General features: G+C 50.5%; 1 protein-coding gene across 45 annotated transcripts in view; it reads left to right on the top strand.

The window, feature by feature from the left end:
* The window catches only part of Celf4 (CUGBP Elav-like family member 4), a 281,414-nt gene that overhangs the window by 230,103 nt on the left and 26,796 nt on the right, over positions 1-24,515 (top strand). For 24 of the 45 annotated variants that reach the window (XM_026783333.1, XM_005355716.3, XM_013349350.2 and 21 more), the window contains exon 4: positions 24,324-24,452. In XM_026783333.1, coding sequence (XP_026639134.1) covers positions 24,324-24,452 — 129 coding nt within the window. The remainder of the gene's footprint in view (positions 1-24,323; positions 24,453-24,515) is intronic. The other 21 variants (XM_026783351.1, XM_026783343.1, XM_013349357.2 and 18 more) reach the window with 1 other exon arrangement.

A 24,515-nucleotide genomic window follows, 5' to 3' on the forward strand; every position in this document is an offset into this window, starting at 1 on the left:
AGGGAGGGAGGGAGGGAGGGAGGGAGGGAGGGAGGAAACAGAACAATTCCACAGCCCCCTCCCCCAAGTCTCCTGTCTCAGGCCTGTTTTGACCTCCTGTTACCACGGGAATTTCTCAGTTTGTATTATGTTTTCCCATGAACCAACCTCAAAGCCCATGTCCCATTTTCATTTTGGACTAATGTTGACGGGGAAAAAAACCCACAGCAATGTTTATTTTGAATGTAGGATCACAGACCCAGGCCTAGGCCCATCATGCCCTATGCATGCAGTCTGAAAGATTTGGAATGATCAAGAGATGGCAAACCTATGACTAAGCCATACTGTCCAACCAAAGTGTGGCTTCCCTACCGGTAGATCAAGTTCTATGACTCATCCACAAACCCATTTGTGCAAGGCTCATTCTACCGTGTGGCTTCTCTTCTCAAACCCCCAATTTTCTGACTTAAAGGAATCTTTGTCTCCTTTCTTTCCCCACTGGAAAAGGAGTTTTGAAAGCTGAGGCCCTTCCGCTAATTTATACAGCTATGGCAGACAGACCCGTGAAGTCAGGTCTTTGTGGCTGGGGAGGTGACTCTTTAGGGAAGGGTCCCCAGGGAGGCCCCAAGGCACTCCAGTGGGGCAGACACACATTATAAATTACATCTGTAACTCCCACCACAGGTGTGAAAATATAATTAACTGCGAATCTGCCCAATGCAAATGGACTCTCGGTTTTCAGCTGGGGGAAGGCATGCGGCTTGATCTGCATTTTCGTTCTAAAGTGGGTTTTTCTGGTTTTGTCTTGTTTTGTTTTGTTTTAAGCATCAAAGTTGAGACTCAAGCTCCTCAACAAATTCCCTCTGGTCCCAGCTAATTTAGCAAACAACGGTTTCAGGGGAAATGGGGTATTAATCATAGCAAATGGCCTTCTGGATGATATTTAAAAGTGCCTCCTGCCTGTGCGCCTGGGAATAGGGATGACAGAGCGAGGGGACTGGGCCCCCTCTGGTGAACCATCCCTTGGCATCCTGTCCCTGCACTGTGTGAACACGCAGGACGGTGTTCTCACTTCTAGGGAAGATGGGGACAATGAGAGAGAGGAAGTGCTTCCTTGTTGGGCAGTCTGCAGCATAGGAGCAAAATACCCAGTGTGTTCTCGGGCTCCTGATGCAACTCACCAAGGCAGTTTGACAAGAATAGGGGCATGGATGAGGGTCACAGGGGCAGAACAGGAAGAGGGAACAGACTATGTGAACCAGAGATTGGGAATATGAAGCTGAACTTGCTCTGCGGGGGAAATCAGCTGAACCCAAGTAGGTGAGGGGCTCCTGGTGAGCAAGGGTGGAAGATGTGCGGCTCTGAGGGTTTAGGTAAGGTGTGGGAACCCCGCTTTTCACAAGGGGCTTTGCAGAGAGGTGTTTAGGTAATGGGGAGCACTCTTAGACCCGAGGGTTAGGGAGTAACATAGTACAAGTGGTGTTCTTGGGTTGTTCAGGCATGTGGAACAAGGAGCCCGAGTAAAGAGCTGGGCAGAGATGGGCCCAAGCTTGGCATCTTCGTTCTGACTCTAGACCCCTGCCTTTCCCACAAAGCTATCCACTCTGCGAGCTACATGCTCTGGTTGTAAAGAGGAAGATAACCGTCTCCTAAACTTCTTTTTGAAGATGGAGCATAGTAGGAAAACATGGGATGTCCCCTCATGGTGGCTGTAGCTGCTGTCGTGTTATTTTTAGAGTCTGGTATGTGAGAAAAAAATAGATGCTAGCAGGATGAGGACCTCTGACGACGTGCAGTGAGTCAAGCGCACACTGAGATTGTCTACCACCCCAAGCTCCACTGGGTTAGGTCTGTGCATTACCGGAAAGGAGCAAGACAGGGGAGGCTCCCCAGAGGTGGTGATGATGAGATAATAGGAAGCACACGGGCTGTCACAGTAAAAGCATGCAATCGGAGACAAGGGTGGCAGGTATGTGGGTGGCATTCCAGATATTTTTAAATCTGGAGAAGAATGGGTTTGGTTGGAAAGGTGTGTCTTCTTAATGGACTAGAGGAACTGAACTTGGTGTGTGTGTGTGTGTGTTTGTTGGTGCATGCGTGTGTCACGGTGCATGTATAAAACCCGGAGGCGGACTAGTAGGAGTTGGTCCTCTCGTTCTACCCTATGGATCCCGGAAACTGATCTGAGCCATCAGGCTTGGCAGCAGGTACCTTTCCCCGGTCGGCCATTTTGCCAGACCTACCTTGTTTTGTTGAGATAGGTTCTCTCACTGGCCTGGACAATGTCAGAGTAGAGAAATACGGCTCTAAAGTAGGACTGCAGGCTTGGGCCAAGGATACTGTGAAGAGAAGGGAGGCCCCAAGTCGCTATTATATATACAAACACAAGTAAGTATAGGTGTGCATGCTCATTCTTCTGGATCCAAAAGACCTTGGCGCTTGTCATTGTATTCTAGAGTCTGCCCCTCCTGGCCTAAGGTTGAAGATCCAGGGCTTTGTCAATGCATGCAGCAGGAACTGCTGGGACTCTAGAAGACAGACAGAGACAGTGGTGCTCCAATACTGCCACCGAGTCACTCGGTGCTTCTAGCATGAGAGCCTCACACCTGGCAGCAGCCCCGTGGCCTTGACTGAGTAGCATCTCCATTTATGGAGTGAGAAACAAGGGCTGGGAGAGAGTTGACTTCCTGAGACAGACAGCAATCATTAACCCTTCTTGTCTCCATCCTTCTGGTCACCTCCACATCTTGCTCACTCCTCATGGAGCTTTGGGACTTCTCACAACCACTCACTCCAATGCATATCTTCTGAGTCTCCATACTCACCATCTTATCCACAGTGAGGAGGCTGGAACACGGTCTACAATGGCTTCTCTTATTCCTTGTCCAAGCTTTGGGGGAACAGGGGTGCAGGGGACTTCATAGAGTGTCTAAGGCTGGATATGCTTAGGTGCCACTCAGCTGACAGAAGGAAGAGCCTGTCTATGGCCATGTAAGTGTGGAGACCAGCTGGAAGAAGCAGGAAGTAAAAGCCCATGGAAACTCCACTGAGAAAAAGCAGCGCCTGAATCACCAGGGCCTTGCCCATCTGGAATACAGAATTGCAGACATCAACAGGGATCCATACTAAGGACAGCCTATGTCCTCAACACCCTGGACACCACAACCCATCCCTGGGTAACTGGTTTGGGTGTCTCAGGATGCTTGAAGTTTATGTATGGCCAATTGCAGTGACTTTCCACACCAGAGGGTACCCCTTAGCCCGCAGAGCTTATGAACTATAAGACAGATGCGTGGGTCTAGGAAGCTAATTTCCAGCCTCTGCTGGGCGCTAGGCTCTGGAGAAGCTCACAGGCTAGACTGGGGAGATCTGTTGAAGTATATGCGCAGTGGAGACAGTGTGTGCCAGGGACAACCAGAGCAGTCTGAGTGGCCTTCTGGAGGCTTCTCCGTGTCGGAGAGGATTCTAAACTGAAATTCCACCGAGATAAGAGATGCAAGCCCCACGGCCTCTAGCTTGTCCAGGGACAAACAAGGAAACCGCGTGGTTCAGGAGAAGAGTCCTAGGATACCAGAGTTTGTGTTGGAGTCTGGCTCCTGGAGGAAGAAGAAAAGGCCTGGGTTCTGTGGAAACGTTTGGGTCCACAGGAACAGGATGTGGGAAGAGGGCCAACAACAGGGAGGATGGCCATTATATCAAGAGAACAAGAAATCCATGCAGGCTCTGGCCATGAGGATAGGCAAGAACCATGAGAATAAAGATTCAGGAGCCCTTCCTCAGTAGGAAGTAAAAGTCTAGTACCAAGCAACCTCTCCCCTAGGATCTGCTACCTCCCAGTACACATCCACCCTTGCAGCACGCTGAACTCTTCCCAGTTACCCAGCTCCATGCCACCAGTCCAAGCCCTCCTCACTCCACCTGCTGATCTGTTTTTTTTAGCGGTCCCCTCACTGCATCCCCAGCTCAGACACCCTCTTCTGCCCTCTGCACGCACTATAAAGTCAGGCATGGTGTTAATTTGTCATCTCCGTGGAGACTGTTCTCTGCTTAAAGAGAGACATATCCACCATCCTCAGAGCTCGTTTGGGGATGGGTGCCAGTCTGTGTTTGCTCCACAATGCCAATCTTGTGCCCATGGCTGAAAATGCTCTCCCCTCCCTAGCTGGGCCAGGTGGCCAAGCAGCCTACACTTCGGGCTTCCTACCCGCTCTGGCCCCACAAGCTGAAGCAGGGGTGGGCAGGGGGCTGGAGCCACTGACATTGGCATTCTCCTTGCCGCACATCTTAATAATTTAATGGCTATTAGCAGGGCCACTGTTGTGGGGGAGGGGCGCCGAGGGAAGATTTATAGAGAGAATTCACTCCAGGTTGGGGTTTTGTCTTCCTCTGTTTTCCTGGCATTTATCATGCATGTTTTAATTTGGATCGGAGAGTTGCTACCATCTGGCCATTATCGCAAAGAAATATTCATTTTCGCTGAGTGACACAGGCTCCATTCATCACGGAGCATGCTGATTGCCCTGCGAGTGTGGGCTGCACTTTCTCCTTCACTGGAAATGAACCTTGAGCTGTGGACGAGGTCCAATGTGCCTGGAGCAGTACAGGGTGACAGCTACCACCGACCCTCCCAGCCATGCTGAAGCTGACAGGAAACAGTGGGGGGAGGAGCACCTCCCTCCCTTGGCCTACTGGAGGTCTTGGGGGCTCCTTCCGCCTCAGCCTCACCCTAGGCTCCTGACAATCAGTTCTCCCAGCAGCTCCTCTATTTAGGGTAGTCGGGTTTCAGAAATGGCAAAGAGCACCTCTCTGCTCTCTCCTTGGGCATTGGCTTCTGATGCTGTCCTGTCTAGGGTCGAGTCTGCCTATGCAATTTTTCCTTACCAGCGCTCTACCTGAGAAGTGCCAGTACACGCCAGGACCAGGCGCGAGGAAGCAGGAACTCTTCCTTTGTCTTTCGTCCTATGATGGTGCCATGGGATCAGACCTCAGGGAAGAGATGAGTGTGCCTCCCACTATGGCATTTCCTTTATTCCAGGTGCCACTCAGCAGGGCGTGGCAGCAGTGCAGGCTGAGAGCCTCTGGAAAGTGAGTTCACAGGTGTAAGGCCTGGACTTTGAAGGGAGTGGTAGGGTCTTGCTCGAAATTCCTTTGGTAAGCAGTCCTTCAGGGCCACAGAACAGACACTGGAGGAAGACCCTCTCTTCAGCTACTGCAAGGCACAATCCAGAGCACTCACAGCTGCTTGGGTCCCTCCTGGGTTTCCTGCCGTGACGGGGGAGTGGGGGGAAGTGCAATAAATAAAGATTAGCATGTTTCCTGTGAGGCCATTCCTATGGACTCAATGAAGACTGAGATTCCTAGGCATGAAAACATGGGCAGAGCTGTGACCCCTTCCCCAAACCCCCCGCTAGACATTTAGGAAAGGAAGGAGTAAGGAACAGAAATGACACCATGGAGTAAGAGCTGCCTTGCCAGAGAGGTGAAATTTGGCAGGAGAGCTTCCACCTGAGGAAGTTAAGCTCTCCTGGGTCTAGACAGATGCTCAGTGTCTGATATGTATTTCCTGGAATTCTGTCCAGGAATTGTGACCAGACCCAGGCTGAGGTCCTGATACACCTGCCTCCACCCAGTCACAGGACTGAGGTTTGACCCCGAGGGCTGATCTGAGTACAAGGGCAACCCTGGGACAGCCCCCCCTGCCGCCCCCTGTCTTTCCCAGCAGGAGGCAAATCAGACGTGTAGGACTGCCCAGTTGTACAGAGGAGGCAAATAAGATGCAGGATTCACTTCTGGGTCATCAGTAGATGACCTGCTCATGCAGGAAAAAATGTCAAGCCCTCTGACTCCCAGGCTACCTGACTCTAAGCAACACCCCTCTGAGGCCCTAAGGAGTCAAGACAGCCGTGATCACTGGCCACCCTATGTCAGTGGGGAGTCTCCTTGCATTCTAGATGTGGCGATTTGCCCACCTGTCTCTCTAGACAGTTCTTTCATCTAGCATTTGTTGAACTAAGTTGGCTGTCCCTTAAGGACTTTGTCCTGCCTTCCCCAGCGTAAGGGCTTGGTGGCCTGAGCTGTGGAAGATGGAACTATTCCTTAGAGGGACAGAGGGGGTAGGGCTGAGCTCTAGCTACCAGCACGCAGCGCTCCCCTCCTCCCCTGGAACTCTTTCAGTGACACCAACAGCTCTGAAACATCTGCTCCTCCATCCCGGGACCCGCAATTTGAATAAATTATCCCGACGTGGAGGCAGCCTGTTATTAATGGCTCGAGATTTATAAGATGCTTTAGTTTAATAACGCTGTGGCCCGGCGCTGCGCCACTCCTGGATATTTTTATATTTTGCCCTTCCCCTGCTCCGGTGTCGCGCCACCCGCAGCCGCCTCCTGGGCTGAGTCCCGGAACACTTCCCTACATACTGGTCACCCACCACAGCGCCCAGTGTACAGTGGTGGCCGCCCAGTGCCACCAGCTCCTGCCTGCTCCCAGTCCTCTCTCCGGTGATAAACGCGTGCGCGGGTCTCCTTTACGGACCTCCTCGCACAGATGTCAGTTTGGGTGCCCCAGGAGACTAGATGGGAAGGGTGAGGCCCTGAACAAAGAGTCCTGTGCCCCGCGCACAAGGTGCTCCTCTCCTCGCTGCCTGTATACTTTCCCTTTGAGGACATGGCTGAAACCTGGGGTTTCCCCAGTTGAAGGCTGCTGCTTATTCCTTCACTCAAAGCGTTTGGTTAGTCCTTCTTTAGTTTGTCCTTCCATTAACGACCCTCATCTCTCAGTCCTGAATCCCTCCCAAATTAAATGCAATGTTTGTGTTTCTACAAATCCAGCTGCACGCGTCTGCAGTCCACTGCCTCCCTTGTTAAGGGTCTCCCATGGTGCTCACCTATGGCTAGCCCTTCCAGAACCTCTCAAGTCTGGAGAACTGTAGGTGCTCCCCATGAATTTTCAGTATTAGCCTCCCCACAAGTGTGTGTGCCCATCTAAGTGGGTGAGGTCTTCTGCAAGAGCAGGGAGGGCATGCTCCAAGGAGAAAGCAGGCTGAGGGCCTGCTAGCTGGAGATGGAGGTGGAAAATGTTGACTTTCGAATAAATAGCCAATGTCCCCAGCGTGTCCCAAAGTAACATAGACCAGAGGCTGTGATGTACACAGACATGCATCTCGAAGGTGGGGAGCGAGCTCAGGGGCCCCTCCTCACTCCAGCCTGCTGCCGGAAGCACTCATGAAAGACCGTGTTTGAGAGTGGAAGAGAAAGGCGTAGGACCAGCCTATACGCTCCACTCCCTCTGAGTCTCAAAGTCATTGACGCAGCAGACCCCAGCAGGGTCTAGAAAGATCTTTCTCTGCCAGGGTCAAGCTGAAGCATGTGGCTTATCGTTCCCAAGGGGGCATGGCGTGGGATGTGGAAGGGAGTTCAGTCTTGAAAGATCTTTCTCTGCCAGGGTCAAGCTGAAGCATGTGGCTTATCGTTCTCTGCCAGGGTCAAGCTGAAGCATGTGGCTTATCGTTCCCAAGGGGACATGGCGTGGGATGTGGAAGGGAGTTCAGACTGTACCCAGCTTATCTTCCCACTACCCCCTCCCCATGTCCCTCCACTGGGTTCTGAAGGCTACTGGAAACCTAGCTTTTGCTGCTTCCCATTTGGGCTAATGTAACCAAGGGACTCTTGCCTTTTGCTAAGAGCCCCACCATTAGAACATAATTACTGCTTAAAATGACCTTTAAAATATGTTTTAAATTCAAAATGTCTTTAAACCCTCCACCGAACACCATTTTTCAATTTCAACAACTGTTTTCCTTTTGGGGAGAACTGAGGGGTGGGTAGTGGATGAAAGAGCCCTCCTTCTGTGGATTTCAACTATTAATCTCTCCCCACTGCAGGGGAAGCCTTGCAGGAAGGAGGCCAGCGAGGGTCTGAGTAAACTGGTTGATATCAGATCCAGATCTGTCCTTGCTCCCCACTGGTTCAGCCTCCTCAGACAGCAGGCTCCACTCACACCCCCATTCCCCAGTACCTCTGTCTCCAGCCTCCAGCCTGACTTGTCCTCACCTGAATGTGCTCCTACCCATTCTCCATCCCACATTGTGCCTGGGAAGTCCTCTGCTTTGCTGAAGGCCCCAGAGAGTTTTTGAAGGCCTTTCCTGCTGTGACCATCCTTAATCCTGTGGCTTCTCATTCCTGGGAACATGTTCAGTTCCCCGTCTGCTCAACAACCTGCCAGGGCCCCAGCTCCAGCTTCTTCAGGCTCTGTATCTTTTGTACTTGGCTGCGGCACCTTGGCTCCATGAAGTGCAAGAACAAGAGAATTCATCACTTCCCATACCGTGCCATCGGCATTGTATTTATAACATCGATTGAAGGCAGTGGCTTAAACAGTCTATAACAGTGATACAGCCACTGGAGAAACCCTTAGCTGCCAGTGCCTTCTGGCTTCGAGTAGGGTCTGAAGGAGAAGAGCCTTCAAGCAGCCCCCAGGGCTTGTGGGATAGGAAAAGGGCAGCATAGAAGAGGTGAATTCCCAGGGAAGGGTGGAGCTGAGCTGGGAGAAGACTTCTGGTCCAACCTCCTGCTTTGCACCACGCAGCCCATCAACATGGGCAGACAGAAAGAGAGCAGGGCTTGACGAGAGTTGCATGGCTACCCCTGGGAGTGCTAGCTGGGAGCTGGATGCAGTGAGTTTGCCCAGAAAGGTGTTGGTTCACTAGAGGAAGTCCTGTCTCTTCCTTCTGGGGTGGCATCTGCTGGAGGATTGGGCAAGAACAAGAAAGATCATGCATGGTCATAAGAGGCATTTGGGGACATGTCTAGTGATTGACCCTCCCTACAGCTTGAGTCACAGGAGGTTAACACTGGAGTCTTCCTGTTCTCTTCCTGGACTCTCCATTCCGTTACGACTCTAGCGAGGGCTTGGCAGTGGCATTCAGATGTGGCATTATGTGGCCTGTTCCTGCTATCTCTCTGATGCCTTGATAAGCTGCCTCCTCGCCTCCTGGGTGTCCCTTTCACATCCTTGTTCCACCCCTTGTTCTAGCTTTTCCTCTGGTAGACATCGCTCCCACAGATGTCACTTCCACTCACCTGCCTCAGCAACTGCGTCACGTGTTTATTGTATTCACACACCCATCTTTTCTTAATCTTTGTGCATCTCTCCTCCACTGTGAGATAAGCTTGAGGTCGTGAGGGACTCTCTCTCTGTTCCCCTTCTGTCTCTTCACCTTGAACAAGGTTTAACCCAAAGCCAGGGCACAGGATGAATGGTTAAATTTCCCAGGACAGGGACTTACATGCCCTGGCAAGAGAGAAGGCTGGCATGGGGTCCAGGGAACTGCAAGCAGAGAGTATCAATAACAGCAGGTGTACGGAGCCGAGGTCCAGAGGCTTAGCTCTGTCTGGTGGGGTTAAGGATTTAAGGATGCTCTGAGCGGTTTCTTAGAGAAGGAATGCTGGCAATGGATCCAGAAAGTGAGAGGATTTCAGTGGTGAAGGCTGGTGGGTTCTGAGTATTAGGCCCAAGAACGAATTGCCTGACAGCCCTGTGAGCTAGGGGAGAGTGTGGGTCAGGCTGTTGGCCTCTGAAGTGGGAGGCAGCGATGGTAGCTACATCCCAGGACTGTGAATATGACTCAGAACCTGGCCAGTTTCCAGGAAACTCTATGCTAGCAGGCAGGGGAAATGCATTTGAGAAGACAGAATTGTGAGAGTAACTCTGAGGCCCCCAGTTGCCATGGCAACGTATCTGTAAATACTTAACTGCAAACATTAAGTGACACTGGAGGAGTGAAGCGGCAGTGGCAGAGGCGTGCACCGCTGCACGAGTCCCCAGCCACTGCCTTCCATCACCTCCCTTCCCATTAACCCTGTGTTCCTCATTCCTTGCCCTTGTTAGCCCCACACAGTGGGAGAGCGTCCAAAGGTTGGCTCTGTTCCTGTCTTGGTTTCTTGTCTGGTCCTTGGGACCTTGTCTCCTATGAGGTCCCCAGCTGCAGGTGCCAGGCTTTGGGGTCACAAGGAATGAAACCATGAAACAATGTAGAAATCAAACAAAGCTTTGCAGTCATGAGGTTGAGACTCCCCAGAAAATGTCAAGCCCCTCCAAGGCAGGACCAGATAGAACAGGTGGGTCCCTTATTAGGAGAAAGCTTTGAGGGATGCAGTGGGGGTGGGGTTCAATGAAGTACTGGCAGGCTTGCACTGTCTCTCCCTCCCCTCCCCCCACTCCTCTCTCAAGCTGGCCTTGAACTCTCTACGCAGCTGAAGATGACCTCAAACTTATCATCTTCCTCCTGTCCCCACTTTCCAAATGCTAGGCTTCTGGTCATGTGCCACCACACCTGGTTTATCTGGTGCTGACTGCTAAACCCAGGACTTCCTAAATGCTAGGCAAGCACTCTACCAATCAGGCTGTATCTCCAGAGCTCCACTCCCAGGAAGCTTTTCAATCATCCATCTGATTGTTCCAAACTCGGTAGGCAACACAGCAGACTGCCAGGCCCTGTGCTAAGTGCCAAGGGCATGACCCTCTTCCTTCTCCAGGCTTCCGAGACAGCAGGAAGAGCAAGCTCCAGGGAAGGGTACCCAGAGAAAGGGAATGACAGGAAGAGAGGTCATGACCGTCCTCCCTGGAGGAGGGGGCATTAGAAGATCTTTGGGCTGTTTTATGAACATTCTGGATGTTCCTCCATGGCAGGTTTCAGCTGTGGGCCCCCAAGATCCCATGGCCAGGTGTTCCTACCTGTTATCCATCAATTATACCTGCTAGAAGACTGAACTATGATTGATGTCTAGAAAAAAAAAACAGAGGGGCTGACTTATGTGCTGCATTTTTACCAGCTTAGAGACTGGGCCTCAGGATGGAGGTAAATGTTGTTTTTAAAATAATAATAATTAAGATCCAGACAAGGAAAAAAGATTAGATGTAAAATTTCTCCGGGACAGTACAAACTCTGAGCCATGGCCCTAGGAGGACAAATCAAAGAGGCGTAGAGTCATTTTACGGTATCATGAGGCCCAGAAATGGACTAAGATCCAAGATTTCACAACTAAAGAGGATGAAGTCTCAAAACTGGAAGCCGGGAAATCCTGAAGAATAAATTAAAATTGTCAAGCTGGTGTTTTGAGAGCAACTGGGGACACGTGGTGGGGACTTAGGAAACACCGTGATTCACCCACAGTGATTTACAGGCCGGAACTGGGTGTCTGTTCGGTGAGTGCCCCTTGGACACATGGAAGAATAGGGCTAACCTGCATCTTGTCACCATGTAGGGTGGCAGAGATGCCTCAGTAACTCAGGGTAGAAAAGGAGGTTCCTGCTGTCATGTGTGGTCATGATTTGTTTCTGGTACCCTACCAGAACACTTCTATCAAGGACTTCGTGGAGAGGACAGGGTAAATTCCTGAGACCCCACACTGTCTCAATGGTGGGATGCTGATAATATATTTGAGATCCAAAGTCATCTCCCCATGGAGTTCTCATTCCTGATAACGAAGCAAGGGAGCTGCTGGCTTGTCCCCTACGATCTCCCTGCCCATCAGATTCTACAGCTCTCTTCTTAATGCCCAGCACTTCAGGGATGGAGAGAGTAGAAAGATTTGGGGACGTTTTGAACAACTGCAAATCCGGAAGGCATCTGTCAGTTAGTAAGTCTGTGTACTCTTCCCTTCTTGACACCCACATTTCACACAGTAACCAGACAGCGCACTTTTGGGTCCTAGTCCCATCCAAAGCTGAGGGAAGTTATGATTCTTTCTCTAGGAAGAATATACAGAAGAATGGATGGTGGTGACCCTTTGAGGGAGGCCCACAGAACCTCTCCAGCCAGTTCTATAACTTCTTGGGAAACACGTGCTTTCCGTAGCCAGCCCCTGCTAGGCAGGCCATCCCCTTCAGTTACTGGTAGCTCAGACTACTTCTTTGTTTGTGGTTGAGTGAGGGCAGTGTTCACCCAGGCTTTAGTGAATATAGTGTCCCCCAAATTCATGCCCACTCACAAACCATGAAAATGGCCTTACTTAGAATCTTTGCAGATGCAGTCAAGGTAAGATGAAGCTGTAGGGGATTAGGGGATTTCTGCTAAGACTGGTGTCCTCAGGAGGAAAAATGGCATCCACACAGAGGGTGTGGGGGGGGGGGGGAGACAGAGAAGACCATAAAACAGATAGGTATGGGGTGGCTCCATTCTGAAAGAAGCCAAGAGCTACCAGCAAACACCAAAAGCAAGGCAAAGGCAGAGAAAGGGAAAGGGCACAGCCCTAATGACCCCTTCTTGTAAAGAAGCAGTGGCTGCAGCGGTGGCTCAGGAACAACCACAGAACCCAAAAGACCCTGGGGCAGAGGGTGCAGGTACCCCAGGGTGTCCCACAAACCACACAAATGTAGATGAATCTCAACTTTTCAGAATTCCTGTTGGTATAACAGGTATACACAAAAGCTACGCCACCAGGCAGCCCCTAGAGCTTTGCCAACGAAAAAGTTCCAGGCCAAGTGAACAAAAGTTAGAAATCCCAGCCCATCCATCTTCATAAATTTTATTACAGCCTGCCAGTTTAGACTAATGACTAATTTACTGTATAAAATGCCAGAAGCAGTTTTTTTATTTTGTTAATTAATTATCTCAAACAAAGGTGGAATTTATAAAAGTGTCCAGAAACAGTGAGTATTGTGAAATTGCCTTCAGCGGGAGATGAAATTAGAGCTAACGCAGGATCAGGTTATTACTGTATTGACTTAGTTGCTTTATGACTTTGTAATGGATTTCTTCATTATTTTCTTGGGTTTGTGGCATTCATGATTGCATTAAGTCTGTTAGTCTATGCAAATATCATTAGGCACCACTAATAACCTCAGCCCCTCCTCCTCCCCTAGGGAATGTGCTAACTACTTGCCTGGGTGGGTCACTTCCGGCATCAGGGAAGACCTAAGGCAGGACATGCTCTTGGAAAGTCTTCTCCACACGCAGACTAGCCAATGGGCAGGAACTTTAATGAGGCATTTTGAGGGATTCAGGGTGGTCTTTTACATTTTACATTTCTCCCCATCACAGAGTCCGATAACGTCACCATAAATCTGCATCCTTTTAGAGTAAGGCTTTGGAAGCACATACTAAATTTTTCTAGAAAGAAATATGTATTGACATGATATCTGTCATGGAAATGGCAAGATGTTCAATGGGAGAATCTCAATCTGTTCCAGCAGCTCATCAACCTCAGGCATTTCTCTCGCAGTTCTGGAGGTGGGAAATACAGGATCAGGGTTCCAGCAGATTCGGTGTCTGATGGCCCAGCTTCACAGGAACCCACAAGCTCTCTCTACCCACCCTGCCCCCCTCAAGGTCTTTTGACCTTGAACAACCTTCATGAGGTAGTACTATGTAGCCAGGAAAGACCTTGAACTTATGATTCTCCAGCCTTCAACTGCTGAGTGCTGGGATTACAGGCGTGTGCCAACCTCTGTTTTCTGAGATTCCGGAGACCAAACTCAGGGCCCTGTGCATCTTGGGCACACTAGACAAGGGCTCGACTCATTGAGCTGCGCCCGCAGTCTTCAGGCTTTTATTCTAAAGGAATCAGTTCCATTCTCGATGGCTCTTCCTTCATGACCTGCTCACCCAAGAGAGGTCCCTAAAAACATCACCTTTCATGTTAGGACTTCTCTGAATTTGGGGAAGACACAAACAGTTAAATCTTAGCAGGGAGCATTAGGCCTTACTATACTGGACAAGGGGTAGTCAGACCTGTTTATGAGATGAGAACTAGACCTGTTTACGGGCACTGTCTGGGTGTAGCTGACCAGAATGGGATCTCTATTAGATATTTATAGACTCTGGAGACTCTGAGGGATGTCCAGAGTGTAGCAGGGTAGAAGAGCTCGGTGAGGGGAGGTGACCATGCTGTGAACAGCCACCAGGCAGATAAACAGATCTGAAGTAGTTGTGGCATCAGGCCAGCCCATTGCTGCAGTCCAATCCTTATTCCAGCCCAAGTCTCCTGCCCCTGATACAGAGCTCGTTACAGCTGATGACAAGTCCCTAGCCCCTAACCACTGAGTCCAAGATGATGTCCAGTTCTCCTTCTTAGAAAGTGATCAGCCAAGCTGTGAGTTAGGACAGCACTGTGTGTGTGTGTGTGTGTGTGTGTGTGTGTGTGTGTGTGTGTGTGTGTGTGTTGGGAGCCTTGTGTGGGACTCAGTCCCTCCCTCTCCTAGTTCTATCATTTTGGCCTCGTCAGAGGATGAGCTTGGGGTTCATGAACAGGGAAAGACAGAATCTTTGCTAGGTAACAGTGTGAGGTGGGCAGGACAAAAAGCAGTTTGCTAGCACCAGGTCTAGGGTGGCCTTGCCCTGGTGCCCCTGCCGTTTGGATAAGGAGCTGTAGTCATTCGGGTGAGCTGAAACCTCCTAAGATTTGTGTTGTTGCTGTGTTTGCTCCCCTTGGTGGCTTCCATCACCCTTCTTGATCAGCATTCCCAGACTTTTCAAGGTGAAGAAGCCCGTTTTAACATAAAAAATTCATCAGCTCCCCCTTTGACAGATGTTACACTTTGAGTATCCATTGTTAAAGAGAATACAAAATGACAAACAGCTACCTAGGATTCAATGGTGCTTTCAAATGGATTTGTATGTTTTTAATCACGGCAGCATCTACATGCATCTGAAGAATAGTCACATAACACCTATAAAGGGAACATTTCAGAAGCAGTTGGTAGACAAAACTTGAGATGCCTCAGACCTCGAGTTCAAGTGACAACAGCCACCCTAGTCTATCCAAGTGCTGTGCTTAAGGAACTGAGGAGGGTGAGAACAGGCAGGGAGCATTGTCTCTTGGCAAGAGTGGATCCAGAGAGCCTGGACTTTGTTCTCTTGAGCTCCTCTTTCTCCATCAGCCTCTTTAGCTTCCTCTTCCTCACCCTAGCGTGGGCTTAGATAAAATAGCTCCAATCCTGCCAGCACTTACCACCGCTGTGAGCTCCAGCCTGCTGTTTCTTCTCTCTGAGCCCCAGTTAACTGCTTAATCAAATGGGACGGCGGCCATGCTGCACTGAAAACAGGGCACAAAATGGCATGGAAGATGCTTGGCTGCGTCAGAAGAGGGAGCTAGAGAGCCAGAGGTCTCACCCGCTTTCTTCGCTCCCGGAGAACCTGCCTCAGAAGTGGACTTCACAATAATTAACATGTTGGACCCCTTCCTTTGAGAACATCAGTGGGAAGGGTATACCTTGTTCTTCAAAACCCACTTTCCTAGTAACTGAGAGGAGACTGCATTTTCTTTTCTCATCCCCAGATTTCCTTCCTTCCTTCCTTTCTCCAGCTTTTCCTCCAGCTTCCCCCAGAAAGGAGAAATAGGCCAGTTCTCAAGGTCATGGCCTCCAGGCCTGAAGAGGCTGCTTCCTGACAAACTCTCCCTGCTCTGTCCTATGTCAGTTCCCTCTGTTGGCCGTTCTTCATCTTACCTTAGCACTCCATCGTGGCCTGACCTCCCAGGGTTGGCCAATTGTGCTCTAATGTGGGAAAACATTTACTCCAGGGTCAAGGTCTTGTATCTCTCAATAGTGTCTTGTACATAATTCATTGACTTAATGACTGTGTGACTGACTGCCAAATAATAAATGGGATCTGGGGGCAACTCAGGGCTGGCATGCAGGTTTTGAAACATGTAAGATTTCCTCTCTGTCTCTTTATCCTCTGAACTTCATAGCAACCAAATACTGCCAACCAGAAGTCTTCAGAAAACCCCCTGAATGGCAAGAGCCGGCTCGGTGAATACTTCATTTTCTGGAGCCAGCTGACATTGCCCTTCTGATTCTCCTGGCCATAGACACAATGTTTGCTATGCAGTTCCCAGTCATGTGCTTACGTAAGCCCATCAGAGCTGCCTAAGCCCACCCTATCAGACAAGGTGCAGAGGGGTGTGTGTGTGTGTGTGTGTGTGTGTGTGTGTGTGTGTGTGTGTGCTGTTTTCTATACTATGAATGAGTGTGCAGGAGCCCGACTTCCTGAATTCAAATCCCAATTTTGCTGCTTCTTAGCCCTGGGACCCCTGAAGACCTGCCAAACTCTTCTATATCTCACTTTATATCCATAAAACGGGGTGACAGTGGCACCCACTTCCTAAAGCCAGAGTGCTAAGTGTGGAGCTTGGTCCATGGTGAGTGCCGAAGATGAATTAGTTTTCACAGTTCCTTCTGAGGCCATGGTCTCTGACCATGACAATGAATGGCTGCATCTCTGCACACACCATATGGGTCACCACCTGCCATGTAATTACAGGACCGAATCAGGCCCATCACACTCCAAAAGTCAATCTGCTCCATGGGGTTGGGGTCGTGGCTTGGTCTTTGAGAACCGAACACATAGACTGAAGCTGTCCCTCTTCTCCAGGAATGGAGGTCCTCACCAGTAGACTCAGGGACACCATGTGACTTTTCGGGGTCTGTTAATAACCTCAATAGCCAACTCAATTGAAATCTGTGCTAAACACAGCCCATTGGGAAATACAGAGGTTTAGGGCCTGCAAGAAGAGGCAGGTTGGTTCCCTGCAGGTCTGGAGCCAACAAGAGCTCCTTCTTTTAGGAGTTCACATGGCAATACTTTAGAGGCTGTGACAAGTTTTCTGACCTTTGTGCTCAGGCCCTTTATCTGAACTTCTAAGAAGCCTCCCAACCATCCATCTACCCACCCACATTTACCTATTGCTCTTCATGCGCCATCCATCATAAATCTATCTACTTTCAGCAATCATTCTTCTCTCATCTGTGTATCTATCTATCATCTAACATTTAATCTGGAAATCTAGCCTTTATTAATCATGTCTACCATCCATCCATCTCCGTGTCTCTCTAGACTCCATTATCAGTTAGGAGTTAACACAATGTATACTTAAGCACAGGCTCTCTAGGTTCCCCAAGGGAGGGCACAGTGACTCGCAGTAGATCAAAGTTGGAGAGCAAAACAGGGCTAGATAGTGACAGAGGAGCTAAGACTTCTCTTCAGAGCAGGGCTGGGCTGGTGGACGGAGGGAAACAGACAAAGAGAGAAGGAAGAAGAGAGGGGACTTGAAAAGCCCCTGGAAGGTTGCGGACATACAGCCTTCTCCTTTCTCTACTTCCACAAACCCAATAGCACCACTGGAGATGGTCTTGTGAGTGGCAGGAAGGGGCAGGGAGAATGCCTGGCCTCAGGTGTCAGGGCATAGGGAGTGTGGTCCTGCCATCATTCACAGAATTGGCAGGGCCCAGAATCCTGCCTTCACCAGGCAGGTGAAAGCCAGAGATGTAGGACCTGGACAGAGACCCCTGTCAGGGGAGGCTTATTATAGCTCTTCCCAGCAATGGCTGCACCCTGACATTGTCTGAGTATCTTTCAAAAACCAAAAACAAAAATACTCATGCCTAAACCCTAGACCAACCAATCCAACCCAGGCATCTATATTTTGAAAGTTTCCAAGTGATCTTCATAACAGCCACAGCTGAGAACAATCACCCTATAAGGCTTCTGATTCCTGCTACTTATCTCTGAAGGACCGTCATTCCCAGAAAGAGAGAGAAGGATGCAGGCTCTGAAAAGACCCAGAGAGGTGCCTAGGTCCTCTGGGCTGAATCCTGGTCTTGCATGGAGGCCAGATTAGTTCACTGTTGGGAGAGTTCAGGAGGCATTCCAGACACAGGTCATTCTGGGAGATGTAGTGCCAGGTGGGCTCTGAAGACCCCACCCCGGTCAGGAAACCCCAGAGATCTTTGTGATGTCCAGAAGTGGGGAGTGGGCTTGGGAGCCACAGCCTCATGGCCTCCCCTCTGATACTGTGTGCCCAGTACTCAGTGCCCAGGACTCAGGTGTTTATATCACCATACTTACTCCAGTGAGCCAGGATGCAAGCTGCTACCTTCTCCATCACCCTCAGCAGTAAAACAGGCGGAAAGTCAGCTGGCAAACATTTACTCTGCTCCATGGCAAGGCTCACTTTGTGCTTCGGGCACTGATGCCTCCCGGAGACACAGACGTTATCTACGAATGCCTGTTTTCTGAGTCTGTGGGAAGTCAGACCACAGCTGGGAGGATCTGAGGCTCACATGAGGGTCAGCTTACAGCCAGGCCAGGTTATCTGCAGGCAGTGACAGCTGCCCTGGGCTTTATTCCTGCCCAGCAGCGAGACTCAATGTTAGGCCCTGCTTGGCTGTTAGTACAGACAAACAGGTCCGAGGTTTCTTCCCCGGCTCTGCGGCTGGGTATGGCCCTGTCAGCAAGGTGTCCTTGTTCTTTTATCCTCGGCCCCCCTCCTCTCCCGTGGACCACCCAACCACTGGCCATGCCCTGCAGAAACCCCTTTCCTGGCTGGAACGCAGTTCTGCTTTGTCTGTCTCCTTGAGAGCCGAGGACAAACTGGCCATAATTTATGTTCCAGCATGATATAAAGGGGGAAAAAAGGCCCCATTATGCTATAAATTATCCCGTGAAGGGTGAAATGCCGGCAACTGTGCCAGACGCCAGCGGAAACCCCATTAGACAACAGGGTTCTGCTGCTGAGAAGTCCCCACAGAACACCAGGCCGTCTGTCGTACGCTGAGCCTGGGAAGGATAATGTAGCCGATCAAATGTATAATCAGTTACCTGGAGAGATGACTGTGCACAGCCGCCTCAGCAAAAGGTGACTTCTAGACAGAGCCACCACATGCCCCATGCTCCTGCTGGGATCCCATGCTCCTGCTGGGAGCAGCGACGCCTGAGTCACAGATGGAAGGTCAGGAAGAGGGGCAGCAAGGGAAGTGGGTGTGGTCTCAGTCTCTCTCTGGACCCTACCCTGAACCTGCACAGAACTCAAGGGTTCAGATCTGTCCCAACTCGGAACCCTAAAGCAATGTCTCATCTCTGAGACCATGAGAATGAATGAAACATTTCTGCCCTGCTCCCCATCTCTAAAGGGTGATAGAAGGCCCCAAGTTTTAGGTCTGTCTCCCTAAATATGCCCTAAGCTCTGTTCCTCTGACCTGAACAGATGCCAACATGGCACTAGAGGAAGGAGAGGGAGATTGCAGTCAGAGGATGGCTTTAGCATCTGCTACACTTCTGGTGTGATTGGGAAAGAAGAGCCTTCCGTCAGGTGGCCTGTGGACTCCGAAACAGAGAGTTACCTCTCGGACACCAGGAGATTTTATAACAAGGCTTTTGGGAGAGAGGCAGACAAGACTCACTCGTGATGGGAATTGGAGTCGTCAGGCGACCTCCAGACAACCAAAATTATCATGAGGTCAATCCCTGGGAACTGAGCAGCAGGCTACAAATGTCCTGCCCACTCACCCACCCTCTGGGCTCTGAGCTGGAGTCCTGATCCTCACAAAACAGTATGTTTATTGGGCATTTGTGAGTTGTGGGGTGGGAAGGCAGAGTGAGAACTCTGGGCAGCCCCATCTTCCACCAAAGCAGTGGCAGAAGCCAAAGAGCAACAGCTCCATTCAGGCCACGCGACCTGAGTCCTGCCTTCCCCAAAGTCTGGGTCAGAGCTCTTGGGAAAGATCCTTTGTAGCAGGCTTTCTTGGATGGCCAGCCCCCAAATGTGACACAAAGACATTCCTAATTTTGAATGCTTAGCCTTAGTTTAGGCTTGTTTCTAGTTAGACTTTTAAATTTAAATGAATCCATTTTTATTCATCTCTGTGCTGCCCCAAGGCACTTTTCCTCATCTATGTGCTGTCTGCCCTGCTTTCCTGAATCCTTCATGTCTGTGTGGCTAGCCCCTGGCCAGCTGCCCCCCTTTTCTAAGCCCATCAGCCCTGCCTATCCTTCCTTTGCCTAGCTATTGATCATTCAGCTTTTATTAGACCAATCAGGTGCCTTAGGCAGGCAAGGTAAAACAGCTGCACATCTTTTTACATCGTTAAACAAATGCAGCATAAACAAAAGCAACACACAACACAGATAAACAATTTATTCTGCAATACAAACAAATGCAACACATCTTTACATAGTTAAACAAACACTCTATTCTGCAACAATCCTTACCTTCTATGTGGCTCAATTTCCTCATTTGTACACTGCAAATAATGTCTGCCAGGCCTGTAGAGTGCTTACTTCAGCATCTGGGTCCTGCCTGATTACTGTTGGATAAATGGGAAGGTGCCTAACCTAAATGATGCAGCAGGGTCGGAGTAGGCATGCCCAGGGCATTGGGAGAGGGCAGGCCTGCAGGCTTTGATCAGGTATGGACACCGGGACTGGGTAGGCTGGAGTCCAGTGAATCACTAATGGCTGATGGTTCTGTGCATCCGGGAGCCATACAGAGTCTACTTAGGACACGATGAGTGCAGGAAAGGGAAAGAAAAGGGGTCTGAGGCCTAGCTCAGGCTTCCTAGTGCCAAAGGCGAGGTTCAGGACTCAGTCCTTTGGAGAGGCGCTTGGATACCAGTTGTTGAAATGACAAGAAGGAGGAAGGGGTGTGTACGGTATGTGGTGGGGAGTCAGCGGAGAGAATGCACGTGCTCGCAAACCCCTCCCCCATGAGTCCTACAGCATCCAGCTCTCACTGGCTGCTGCCCACTCATCTCCAGGGGACACTCATTTCTTACTTTCTGAGGCTTTCCTAAGGTCAGTACTATATCCCCTGCACCTATCACATTCCATCTCCACCCCCAGTACTCACCGAGCAGGGAATTCATTTGCTGACATCAACAAATGTTCACTGAATATCTACTACATGCCAGGCCTGTTAGACGCTGGCTAGTGAGCAGCCATGGTCATTCATTCATGGAAGAACTGAGTGGAGCTGGTGTCAGTACAGTTCCTGGGGACAGAAGCTATTGTGGGATACAGGAAGGACAAGATCTTTCTTAGGTGACAACCCACACTCTAGCCGCCGTGTGAAGAGTGGAGAGCAGGGTCTGGAGGTCATATCAGAGAGAGTAAGACAGCAGTGGGCAGTGGTGACTCCATCTAAAGACAGAAGAGGAGGGAGGAGAAATCTGGCTAAGAGAATGCAAGAGAGGGGGAATGGATGCTTTCTCCAGCTTCTGCTTCCTCCCACACCAACATCCAACAGCTCAGTCCTGGAGGAAACCAGTCAGATCAAGGCCTGGCACTGCCTTGCCAGTGGGGGACAGAGGGGTGAGGGTCTTCATTTGCATCCCATTGCAGTCCCCATCCCAGCAGCCTTTGATCTGGTTTGATGTCTCCTTCAACCTCTTCCCAGGCAGGAAGCCTTTCATCCTCAGGAGGCAGTTCCCAGCCCAGCTGCCTGTCACAGAGCAGGGAAGCGGAGCAGGGAGGAAAAGAGGCATTATCCTCCTCTCACTTGGGTCAGTCACCTCGTGCAAGAGCTCTTCTGAGGCCTGGCAGCTGACCCCTGGGACCTAAGTGAAGAGGACAGCCAATCTGGCTGTCAGCTTCAGAAGGACCCAAAGGTGGGCTTGCTTTCCTGCTGGGTCCAGTGAAATGGAACTGGCTGCATCACCTAAGCAGCAGGCAGCTCTGACATCCATCCCTGTGCACGGCCTTCCTATGCAGAGAACAGGGCTGAGGCTGGGTGCTGGATGCTGTTTCTATAGGTAGTGAGGGGGTCACCATGGGAAACAGGGAAGAGACCACAGGGGCTTCTGGGCCCAGATTATACCATAGGGCATAGTCCAGGACCCTTGAAATCTGAACACACAGATCCAGGTTCAGATGAGTTGGTGTGGTCCCTACTTGTCGCTTTGGAGCCATAGAAGCTTGACTGATATGATCTTGGGGAACTAATGGAAATGTCGTGTGGAAATGCCCAGTGTAGCTGGGGCAGAACAGGCAGAGGTTTCCCTTGTTTTGGTTCCATCCAGTTAGTCATCCTAAAGGATGCTGGGGGCCTCTCAGTCCTGGAAACACTGTCAGGTGACCAGGAAAATTTAAGGAAAATCTGGCTTCTCAGGTTGTCCGGCCTGGCAAGACTGTCCAGTGCTTTACACCTTACCTACCACCCAGCAAACTCCTGTGGGTAAGCGGCAGCAAAAGCTTTGGTTTGTCATGGGATTGCAGAACTATGTACAACCTTACAACCTACTAAAAGAGAAAAACCCAGAAGGACACCCCCACACCCAGGGTTCACTTGAGAGTCTTTTCCCCAGCACACAGTAAGTTCACCATAAACCCTGCTGGAGGGGATGGTTGAGTAGGGGAGCAGAAAGCAAGGGCTCTGGGATCTAGAAGCTGAAGTAGTTGAGGCCTTGGCAATAGTTCAATGCCTTCCAGAACAGAGGTGACTTTCTTGGAGAAATCAGGGCTGAACAATCCAAGGAGAAACGGCAACCCATTCCCTCTTCCTATGGCAGGAAGAATCCCAAATAATCTTGTATTACTGCTCACCAGGCACTGTCCTCACAGCAACTCCCAGAACCATAGGCAAAAGGGCTGCATTGTCCCCATTTTATAAACGTAGAAAACTGAGGCTTGAAGTAGTCAGTTATATAGCTGAGAGGAAGGAGCATGACATGCTAGGCCTGCCCAGGAGGTCCACTCCAGATTCAGAATTCTTCCAGTCTTTGATCTGAAACACAAACCTTAGGACTAACTCTATGGTAACAAAATCCAAATGGAAAGGATAGAACCATGTGCATTGTATAGGTTCACCAGAAAGGAAGAAGTCTGGAGCCAGATCTGTTTTGCTGTCTTGTAGCTTTGGGGATAAGTGGGCTAGTTGCCGTTTCCCCGCCATCATCAAGACGGTCAGCAAAGGGACAGTCTGGTAACCTACATGTTAAGAATGGTCTCCAGAGAGCTACATAGTAAAGGGGACTCAGGGGAGGGGAGTACATATTAGGGGGAGAAACAACACTGGCAACGGGGAGGGGCGGAATAGAAGGGCACTGTGGATGAATTTTAATGCAATCAGAAAGCTGTTGCGATGATAATAAAGGAATACATTCAGACATCAGGAGAGTGAGGCAGGGAACTGAGTTCCAGCATTTAAATCAACATCTTGGAGGAAACACCATGCGACTCCTTCTGAAGGAAAGGGAGGGATTTTTAAAGCAGGAGGGAGGGCCAGATATTAAGAAGCTTCAGGCTTTTAGTCTTAGTCTTTTGGAAGTCATGTCCACGAACTTGGAGCCTTGAATAGGTGCCTGGTTGGGGCAGAGGCCAGTTTCAGTTGCTGCACTGAAGTATTCAAAGTTCCCCTTCCACTTCAGCCTTGTGGTGGCTGCTTCGCAAGGCAATCCTAAGGGCTGCCATCTTCCTCTCTCTAAGGGCTCTATTCTTCCTTTCTCTCTCTTCTTTCTACTCATCTTTCTGGTTTTTGATTCCAGTCCTTTCCCCTGCCGTTTCCCCTCTCTTCTGCACTGCACCCTTTACACTCTCTCATTTGTCTCGGTCTCTTGGTCTCTGATGTTCACCTCCACCCCAGAGCTTGCTGTTGGTGAGCCAGGGGCACTGCGACCCTAAAGATGAAGTGAGACTGGAATACAGCCCTGCCATGATCCAAACTAAGGCAGGCATAGAACTTTGACTGTCCAAATATGGTAGAGGGTCAGGCTACTGGTTCCTGACCCAGGAGTTGACCACACATCACCAGCGGTTTAGGTGAGCAGCCGAAATTCATCCCCAGGTTGGTGGGGAAGGACCTGGGATGGCTTGGGAAGAGTGTTCCGTTCTGTAAGGGGCATGCTGCCTGCCACAGGTCCTGACCCTGTGCTGCAGAATATCTACTGTTTTTCTCCGGGGAGCAACTTGGAGATAGGATGGTGGGGAGGAAAGCAGACAGATAACACTCTCACAGGCAAAGCAGTAAGTGAGAGGAGGTACAAGGCGCATTGGCAAGAGACTGTCCTAGGAAAGGACTCTGCCTGGGACCTTCCTCCATGCAGAGCAAACGGCACCAGCCAAGGTTTCAGGAAGACTACCCATTGCAATTCATTCCTGCGCTAGAGAAGATGGGGTTTAGAAGAAGGAAGGGACTACGAGGTAGCCCAGATGGCCCGTGTGCCAGAAATCAGACCAGGGACCAGGCTTCTCAGAGAGCTGTCTTCTAGCAGAAGGAGGCAGAGGAAGTCGCTGCCATCCAGCTCCCGCTCCTTGCTGATGCTCTGCTCTGGACACTCTGCTCCCCCGCCCCTGGCCCGCGCCCCCCGCCCCCCAACACAAAACCTCGCTGCTTCCAGCCAAGCTTCTGTCTGCACCCCACCCACCTCTGACCGCTGTGAGCTTAGTACCTTCCCGCCAAGATCTTCTCTCACCCTCCCTATTGCTTTTGCTCTGGCTGTGAGCTCCGCCCCCTCCCGCCAAGCTCCTCCCCTACCCCCGTTGCCCTCCTTCTCCGGCCGCGCCCTTTTACCGGCGGCCCGCCCCCTTCAGTGCTCCTGGCCCGGGTAAGCATCTCCTAATTTTGTTCTAGAAGATAGAAAACTCTTCGTGGGCATGCTCAACAAGCAGCAATCCGAAGACGACGTGCGCCGCCTCTTCGAGGCCTTCGGGAACATTGAGGAGTGCACTATCCTGCGCGGGCCGGACGGCAACAGCAAGGGTGTGTGTGTGTGTGTGTGGTGTGTGTGTGTGTGTGTGTGTGTGTGTGTGTGTGTGTGTGTGT

The sequence above is a fragment of the Microtus ochrogaster genome, chromosome 18 (assembly GCF_000317375.1).
Source record: "Microtus ochrogaster isolate Prairie Vole_2 chromosome 18, MicOch1.0, whole genome shotgun sequence".
NCBI classification, from domain to species: Eukaryota; Metazoa; Chordata; class Mammalia; order Rodentia; family Cricetidae; genus Microtus; species Microtus ochrogaster.